Source organism: Branchiostoma belcheri, unplaced genomic scaffold (genome assembly GCF_001625305.1).
Source record: "Branchiostoma belcheri isolate BF01 breed outbred unplaced genomic scaffold, Haploidv18h27 scaffold22, whole genome shotgun sequence".
Classification (NCBI taxonomy): Eukaryota; Metazoa; Chordata; class Leptocardii; order Amphioxiformes; family Branchiostomatidae; genus Branchiostoma; species Branchiostoma belcheri.
In genome coordinates this window covers 2,538,690-2,547,968 of record NW_017803713.1, presented here as the reverse complement: position 1 = coordinate 2,547,968, position 9,279 = coordinate 2,538,690, and the positions used below count along the sequence as shown (strand labels likewise).

Sequence of the window (9,279 nt, the reverse complement as noted above, 5' to 3'; positions counted from 1 at the left end):
CGTACGTACTAACACACACACACACACACACACACACACACACACACACACACACACACAGAGAGAGAGAGACACACAGACACACACACACACACACACACACAGACACGCACTCACACATGCAGTACAGACACACTCACACACTGGCCTCGACAAGCCCAACACAGAGCACAGTGGACATACTTGTAACAGCGTCACTATAGTGGTTATTAGGTTGAGTTGACCCTAAAGGTCAAGGTTGAGTTGACCCCACTAGAGGTCACATCGTGGGACGGCTTTGTCCGCCATAAGTTGCCCGTGAATGTTGTAATAAACGTCTGCTCCGCTTCTCGCAATCGTTGTTCCCCTGAGTCGTCGATTGCGTGTTATGGCCGCACAACACAGTATTTATGGGCGAACCCCGTAGTCAAAAGTAGTCCGGGCACAAAGTAGTGCTGCACAATACTAGAGAAGGGTGCAGAGATTGTTTTGTGCATGGCATCGAGATAGAACCTGTGGTAAGTGTTAGAGGAATACGTCAGTTTTGAGACTGTAAAAGTTGAATTACGGTGCGTGTTCAGTCGGCGTAGATTTGCGCTTGGATACTTGTCCCGCCTAGTACTGTGCGTCGGCTGCAGTTCCATGACCTCCGCAGTGGCGCTAATAAAAGAGGGCATGAGAAGAAAACTAGCCGGCAAATTTAAGCTCATTTTCGCATATGTTGTACACTATACCCTGAAATTAAACATATTAAAAATCTGAACCTTGCTTGTGCACCCTACTATGATTTTCAGTGAGTCGAAGTGAGTCACTTTGGGGTCCTTAACTATAGAAATCCCCATAGGGCTAAAACTGTGTTGTGCCGCCTTAACTAAACGACAGGGGGGAAATGATAATATCCCATCATCCTTTGCAATACACATCCCACAACACGTATCCCAGATGGCTGACTGTCAGCACCAGGCATATAGTCTTGTCATGTTTCCTTTAAAAGTGCAGCAATGGCAACAATTTGACCAGTAATTTTTGGTTCTTTGAATTATCAAAGGACTCAAGTAGTGTATTAGGCTATCTGACTTTTGTAACTTATGTACAACTTCTTACATTGTGTCTTAAACGTTTATGCAAAATTTGCTTCAAAAATGGTGCTCAAACTTCACCAAACTAATGTGCTTTTCTACAAACTCTGTTGATTGGTGATATTATACATCTTGTGCATCAGAAAACCCCAAATGCACCAAAAAGCACCCATGGGAAACAGAAGAAAATATTATATTTGATATGATTTATGTAATAATCATCAACAAATGCAATTTTCTTTCGTTTCCCATGGGTGCTTTTTGGTGCATTTGGGGTTTTCTGATGCACAAGATGTATAATATCACCAATCAACAGAGTTTGTAGAAAAGCACATTAGTTTGGTGAAGTTTGAGCACCATTTTTGAAGCAAATTTTGCATAAATGTTTAAGACACAATGTAAGAAGTTGTACATAAGTTACAAAAGTCAGATAGCCTCATACACTACTTGAGTCCTTTGATAATTCAAAGAACCAAAAATTACTGGTCAAATTGTTGCCATTGCTGCACTTTTAAAGGAAACATGACAAGACTATATGCCTGGTGCTGACAGTCAGCCATCTGGGACACGTGTTGTGGGATGTGTATTGCAAAGGATGATGGGATAGTATCATTTTCCCCCCTGACTAAACGACGTCTTTGGGGAATAATATTATTATTGTGACTATAACCAAGGATTTTAAACCTCCTTGTTATTACAGAAGACACTGTAAAAAGTAACCCTTTCTTTCATCTGAAGAGACTCACCCCATTTGTTTTATTCCAGTATTGCAACCATTTTTGGCAACAGTGATTTTCCAAGGACATTGGTATTTCAGACGTCTGGGAAGAATTTTGGGTTTTCTGTTTCACCAACTTCAAGTTCACAGCGCTGAGAGGGGAAGTGTTTGGGGAACTGTGGAGGGGATTGTATGATTTATTACAACACCCTCCTAAAGAGGCATGTACTGGGTCAACTTCAAGTGACTTCCTTATCAATGATCACGAATCAAATGTCAAAATCACCTCCCACCCATCATGCAATTGCACTGACAAACCAGTAACATTAATCTCAACCACCCGAAACAAGTTCTGTACCCAGAAGTAACAAAAAATTGTTATAGTATGGGGCTATAACTATATAGTATAAGGCTTTGATCTTTCTTGTCATGATCCAAGCAAGACTGGAAGAGGGTCTGCATGGGGGTGTCCTTGTAACGGTTAACGGTAAATTCAGCAGGCCCGAAAACGCTTAACGTCAAATTCAGGATGGTTGGTAACGCTTAACGGTAAATTTAGGACGGTTGGTGACGCTTTAATATAACGGCAAATTGACATGCATTTTTTCGAACTCCACTGTGTTATATTCGATATCTGAATTGGTGAGATAGAGTGATCGCTGACGAAATGTATGTAACGAAGTGTGTTCACACTAGTACCCTCTGTTCCACGCCTGCCTTGGTCCCCGAGGCCGCCCACAAATACTTGAAGAGGGGGACCGAGCGCAGCAGGCACGAGTCGAGTGCCAAAGGCGCGAGCAATGTAGGGGGGTCCGGGGGCATGTTCCCCCGTGAAATTTTGCATTTTTAAACCTTCAATAACGCATTTTCCTGCATTTTGAGGGGCAAAGTGACGACTGCTTCTTGAGGTTTGACTACTAGAACGCAGGTCTATGCGTAACGAAGAATTATTCAGTAACGTTTAACGCTGATTTGGGATGACAAATAACGCTTTACGAATAATTAATATGACCAATAACGCTTCACGAGAAATATACCGATAACGCTTAACATTGAATTAGAGCGGGTCGGCAACGATTAACGGTGAATTAAAATAGCCCATAACGGTTAACGGAAAAGGGCATGCAGGCCCTCCTGGAAAATTCAGGATCCGCACTGCCACCTGTATTTAGTAAGGCCCTCTTCACATTAAGCTTGCAAAACTGTATTGATGTCGGAGTCCACCAGAGAGAGAGAGGGAGAGAGAGAGAGAGAGAGAGAGAAAGAGTGAATGGTTTATTCACATGCACCCTTAATGTGGCTCCGTCTGAACACCTGTAGTCACATTGAAACTGTTTCGAGTCGGTTTCAACATATTCCGACTTCAGCCTGAACACAATGTGGCTTCACCGGTTAAATTTGCATATTGACCTGGTCATGGAAAAAGGGATAATATTTATTGATTCAATTATGCAATACCAAAAGGTTCCCGGACGCAACTTCAAGAGCCGCGTGTAATGAACCAATGATGTGTCTATTCTAAGACAAGTTCCACCTCGTCTGGCAGGACCACGCCGGCACTCGACCGGGGTACATAGCGATGCTCAGGCACAGAGCAAGTAGCCTGGTTACCAGACTTAGACCTACCCCGGCAGCTCCTGGATATATCTTCTCTGTGGTCCAGGTGTCAATCATCTTTTTGCACTGCAGAAAAGTCACATACTGATCATATGTGTGCTGACCCTTGTAATGATTTGTTTAATTACCAATAAATACAAATAAATACAAATACATGTATCCTGAGGTTTCTCACCAATATGTTTAATCGTGTATTGTTTAAAGTTGTCTTTCCTAACCTATAGAGTAGTTACAGTTATTACACTTATTAGGTTTCACCCGTATGTATCCTTAAATGACGTGTCAGTCGATATCTAGAAGCAGTCCTGAATCCACACTCCCCACACATGTAAGGCTTCTCACCGGTGTGTCTTCTAATATGGTGTTCTAAGGTGACTTTCCAACAGGTAGAAAAGTCACAAAGATCACACCGGTAAGGTTTTTCACCTGTGTGTTTCCTCATATGTCGTGACAGGTGAGGCTTATGAGCTGTACCATATCCACATATTCCACACATGTAAGGCTTTTCTCCGGTGTGCTTGAACAGGTGTTCCTTCAATTCAAACTTCCGTACTGCAGAAAAGTCACACTGATCACACTGGTAAGGTTTGTCACTTGGACTTGTGTGACGTCTACCAATGTGTTCCTGCAAATTGACTTTCCAAGGGGAAGAAAAATCACAGAGATCACAATTGTATTGTTCTGCACTTTTGTTATGTTTCTTTATATGTCGTGTTAGGTTGGGCTTATAAGCTGTACCATATCCACACACTTCACAAATGTATGGTTTCTCTCCAGTGTGTTGAACCAGGTGTTTGTCCAAATAGTCTTTCCGTACTGCAGCATAGTCACACTGATCACACTTGTAAGGTTTTTCCCTTGAATGTTTCATAACCATATGCTCGTCCAAATAGTTTCTACTTGCAGTGCAAAAATTACATTCTTCGCACTTGTAAGGTTTTTCACGTGTATGTTTCCTCATATGACGGGATAGGAAGGACTTGTAAGTTGTCCTGAATCCACACTTTTCACACATGAAAGGCTTCTTAATGGTCAAACCCTTATCATTGTGGCTAACTATATGCTGCTCTAGATGGATTTTACTTACTGTACAAAAATTACACTGTTCACATTTGTAAGGTTTTTCACCTTTGTGTTTCCTCATATGTCGAGATAGAAGGCTCTTATAAGCTGTTCCATATCCACACATTTCACACACGTAGGGTTTCTCTCCCATGTGTTCACGAACAATGTGTTTGTCCAAATACACTTTTCGTACTGAAGAATAGTCACACTGATCACACTTGCAAGGTTTTTCACCTGAATGTTTTATCATGTGTTGGTCCATATAGTCTCTCCTTGCAGTAGAAAAATTGCAATGTTCACACCTGTGAGGTTTGACACCTGTATGCATTATCATGTGTTGAGACAGAGAAGAACGAAAAGCTGTCCTGAATCCACACTCTCCACATATGTAAGGTGTCTCAGTGTTGTGTTTACCCATGTGTTGTTGTAAGGTGCTCTTTGAACTGGTGGAAAAGCCACATTGATCACAGCTGTAACGTTTGCCATCTTTACGTTTGCTCGTATCTCGTGAAACTTGGGTCCTATGAGCTGACTTGTGTCCACGTTCCCCACCTGGGTAAGGTTTCTTACCACTGTGGCTAACCATGTGTTGTTCTAGGTGGTCTTTCTGGTCAGTGGAAAAATCACACTGACAACACTTGTAAGGTTTCTCACCTGTATGTTTACCCACATGCTGTTCGAACTGGCTTTTATTCACAGTATGAAAATCACACTGTTCACACCGGTAAGGTTTTTTGCCTGTGTGTTTCTTCATATGCCTTGCTAGGTGAGACTTATAAGCTGTGCCATATCCACATATTCCACACATATAAGGTTTTTCTCCAGTGTGGTTAACCAGATGTTTGTCCAAATAGATTTTCCGCACTGCAGAATAGTCACACTGATCACACTTGTAAGGTTTGTCGCCCTTGTGTCTAGCCATGTGTTGCTGAAAATTGACTTTCCAACGAGTAGAAAAGTCACAATGTTCACAGCTGTAAGGTTTTCTCTCTTTATGAGTTTTCATATGTTCTGATAGGCGAGACCTATAAGGTGTCCTGTATCCACACTCATCACACATGTATGGCTTTTCACCAGTGTGTTTAACCAGGTGACTGTCCAAATAGTCTTTCCGTGCTGCTGCATAGTCACACTGATCACACTTGTAAGGCCTTTTATTTGAATGTTTAACCATGTGTTGGTCCATGTAGTCTCTCCTTGCAGTACAAAAATTACAATGTTCACACTTGTAAGGTTTTTCACCTGAATGTTTCCTCTTGTGTCTGGTTAAAGAACCCCGAAAAGCTGTCCTGAATCCACAGTCTTCACATGAATACGGTTTCTCAATGCCATGTTTATCCATGTGTCGTTTGAAGCTGATTTTTGAGCGGGTAGAAAATTCACATTGATTACAACTGTAAGTTGGATGTGACAAGGCTTTTTTGTCAAACCTAGTAGAGTTTTGTTTTCCCTTGTCCTGCTGCTTTTCCTGCTTCTGTCTGGTCCTCCTGCCTGCCATTTGTGTCCTTCCCACACTGATACTAGTATGAGGTCCAGATGATTTGGCCATTTCTAGTTACAAATAGGAAATAAGGTTACCATTACTTGTACAGAAAATTGAAATATTGACCACGCATGATGTTAGAAACTTTATACAAATATGTATCATTGACGTTATAACGTTATATTTACAAAATCATAATGTTATGGATATTATCTTGGGCGTGGATTAACAATGTACACTGTACCAAATTCTGCATCATTTCTTCATTTCATATCTACTAGTATGTTAGTAACGTAATATGTGCATGTGATTTTAATGCTACTACTGACCACGTCCTTGGTCTTACTTGCATAAATATCACAGGTCAAGTGGGAGGCATTGATAGTAGTCTCCATCAGACTCCTTTAGAAATCGGCCTAAAAAGGGGATTTAATAATTACTTAGTATTTGGCCAGAGGAGTTGGCCGGCCAGAGAGGGTCCATCTGGCCAAATCCCCTTTTTATGCCGATTTCTACTATACTATTTATTCAGCTTGCAAAGGAGTCAGGTGGAGACTACCGATAGTCTGGGTGATGCTACCCTTGGTGCGATCCTCCAGAGTTTCCGCCCGCTACAACCAGCGACATTAGGGAGTGGGCGGAAACTACGGAGCTCGCAACCAGGCTAAAGCATAATTTGATTCATCGAAGGAAGTTTTCACTCAGTGAGTACTTGTAACTGTTACATGTAGTTTGGACCAGAGGGCCCCAGAGGTCTTACCTTCCGGTCAGTGGTGGTTCCTAATCAATCCGGCTTTTCAGTTTGACCAAGAAGGTTTGAAGATATTGCAAACCGCTCTCTATGCAGTGCACTCATCTAAACAAAATGGTGGACTGGTGTAGATAATTAGGTATGTTGGGGTTAAAGTTCACGTAGACTTGAACAACCTGATTATCCGCTTCTTGAGGTCGCTCGCCGACGCCTTTACCATGTGTAAAAAAAACTCCACGGAGAATGAAACCACGTCGAGGACAAATTTAAACCAAGTCGACATAGGTATAAACGGAAATCAAAGAAATGCTTTGCGAACGCTGAGTAATCTCCAAGCAGATCCCTATCCATTTATAGCCAGAGAAAGGTCGCCGGCCACCGACGGGTGGGGGTACCGACAAAAAGGGCCATATATAAAAAAAATTAACGATCATTCCCAACAACCTCTGCTTGTAGAGTAGATGCTGAGCACGAGGACATCAAGGGCAATCAAGATGTAAATTTCCCGCCAGATTCTATGCGCAAAGCATGCCGGTCCCAGGTCTTGTCAGCCGTGTCCGGTAGTGTTCGCTGTCGTCTGCAACCCAAGGGGGATTCTGGATTGGGCTCGTATAATTTTCTCGTTTTTAGGTTATCGTTCAAAACCGACAACATGTTCCGCAGGAAACTCGCAGCTCTAGAATACCACCAACCGAACAGTTTTAACATTGCAGGTGGGCATTGCGCGTTATGTAGTTTGACTAGTGGTAGTTCGATGAAAATCTGCCCCCCTCCCCCCGTTTGACTAGTGGGTATATATAGTTGGTGAAATTTTGAAGAGATCCGTCTTAACGTCCCCCTCCCCCTGCAGCCCTCCCCCTATCTCCAGCGCGGAAGAGCACCTGTCTGGGACAACATTTGATGAAGTGGTATCACTATCAGTCTTCTGTCATTTGCAGGAGTGTATTTCAGCTCTGTACTCAGCTCTACTCTGCACCTGAATATACAGTAAACCCGTTAACGTTAACATCACATCTTTTTATGGTCTTCTCATTCAGTTTTGTCATTCAAATAAGGGACACAGTTGATGATGAAGGGACACGTTGAGCACGAGGGTTTGAACCTAATTTGAGTGCAAATCATTTGTCTGAGATTTACCAGTACAAATGTATATCAAAATATTTTAACAGGTAACAAAACTGAAATGATGATAACTGAAGCAATGGAAATTGCCATTCCCATGTAACATTGATTATAGTTAGACTTAGAAATCTATTAATGCTCATCTATAAACAGCACATTGCCAGAGCATATAGTACAAGCCACGATGTTGATAAGTTCAACAGACATTTATTATTATTAGCAAGACAACAGATTACAAAATGCCACACCGCATAAGCTGTGATGCTGTCAGACTTGGAGCAGCTCTTATAGTTATGGTACCATTGGACAGGTCTCAACATATTGGGCACGTAAGTTACCAGTATGTTTATTATTCACTCTGGTAACAGCATTTTTCCAACACTTGCAGATGAGGCACAATTCCAAAATATGATAGTTTGGCTTGAGGACCAGAAGGTGCGACACTACAAAATAGAAGACAGAGCAAATCTACGTAACATTCAGAGTGCAGACTGGCCAACAGCATTCAAACAGGTACTAGTATGTGATGATAGTTGCTTGACATGTGCCAAACATGACCAGTTCTGTGTGTACTTCTACATGTCTAGCTTGGTGGGGCTTGGCATTTGCCAGTCAAAGAGTAGAAAGACATGTCAAGGTTCAAAAGCAAGCATTCAACCACATGTGAGGGGCAGACAGAATCTAATGTAATCTGATTTTAAGTACATGTACATGTAACGTTACATGTACAGGGCAATGGTGGGTGACACAAAAAAGCAGAATTATTGGATCTTACTATAATCGCTTTTCTGGATGAATAGATATACACATGACCTGCAGATGCAGCTGATACGGTAATTATTAACCAAGTCTTCCTTATTTCCTTCCACCATAGTATTTAGAGGAGCTAGCATGTCCTGTTAACCATGGAGACAAAAGTGCTGTGATGGACTGGCTGCTGGGTTATGCTGTGAGGCTGGAGTATGGTGATAATGGTAGGAGCTTCTTCCACCTACATGTACATCTTGACAATCTCTCTCTCTAATGTTTCCTTGTATCAAGGGACAACCATATAAAAACAGCTTACTTAATTAGTGCACCAAATATGCTATATCATATACTATGTAGAATGCATTGATGCACAGGTGTAAAATTTAAGCACTCTGGCTACGAATTCATGGAATTAAAACAGCTTAGTATGTACTATCCATTACCTGTCACAGTAATTGTCCAGATCAGTCTATCTATCCCATAAGACAACCAAAAGGATGATAGATTGTGACAGCCTATACATGTATGTCTGCCAAACTGATAAATTAGAATAAAAATGACTGTCTTGCTTACCAGTATGATGATTCTTGCAGTGGAAAAGTACAGACAAGTGAAGGCAGCCAGTGTTCAAAAGACTCCCATGCCAGCACCCAGCGCAGATGTCCTGGGCAGCATAGATCGTAGGTGTTTTTGCCACTTTTCTCCGGAGATTTTG

General features: G+C 41.8%; 1 protein-coding gene and 1 long non-coding RNA gene across 3 annotated transcripts in view; one reads left to right on the top strand and one right to left on the bottom strand.

Moving 5' to 3' along the window:
- LOC109470234 overlaps positions 1–9,264 on the top strand; it is an 18,896-nt gene extending 9,632 nt beyond the window's left edge. The window contains exons 2-4 of the long non-coding RNA XR_002140237.1: positions 8,203–8,327; positions 8,689–8,788; positions 9,158–9,264. This is a non-coding gene — a long non-coding RNA (uncharacterized LOC109470234). The remainder of the gene's footprint in view (positions 1–8,202; positions 8,328–8,688; positions 8,789–9,157) is intronic.
- The window catches only part of LOC109470180 (zinc finger protein 431-like), a 6,070-nt gene continuing 327 nt past the window's right edge, over positions 3,537–9,279 (bottom strand). The window contains exons 1-2 of one of the 2 annotated variants that reach the window (XM_019768988.1): positions 6,702–6,820; positions 3,537–6,009 (exon numbers count right to left, since the gene is read on the bottom strand). In XM_019768988.1, coding sequence (XP_019624547.1) covers positions 3,641–6,007 — 2,367 coding nt within the window. In that variant the 5' untranslated portion in view covers positions 6,008–6,009; positions 6,702–6,820 and the 3' untranslated portion in view covers positions 3,537–3,640. Of the gene's footprint in view, positions 6,010–6,701; positions 6,821–9,279 lie in introns of those variants that run through there. The other variant, XM_019768989.1, reaches the window with a different exon arrangement.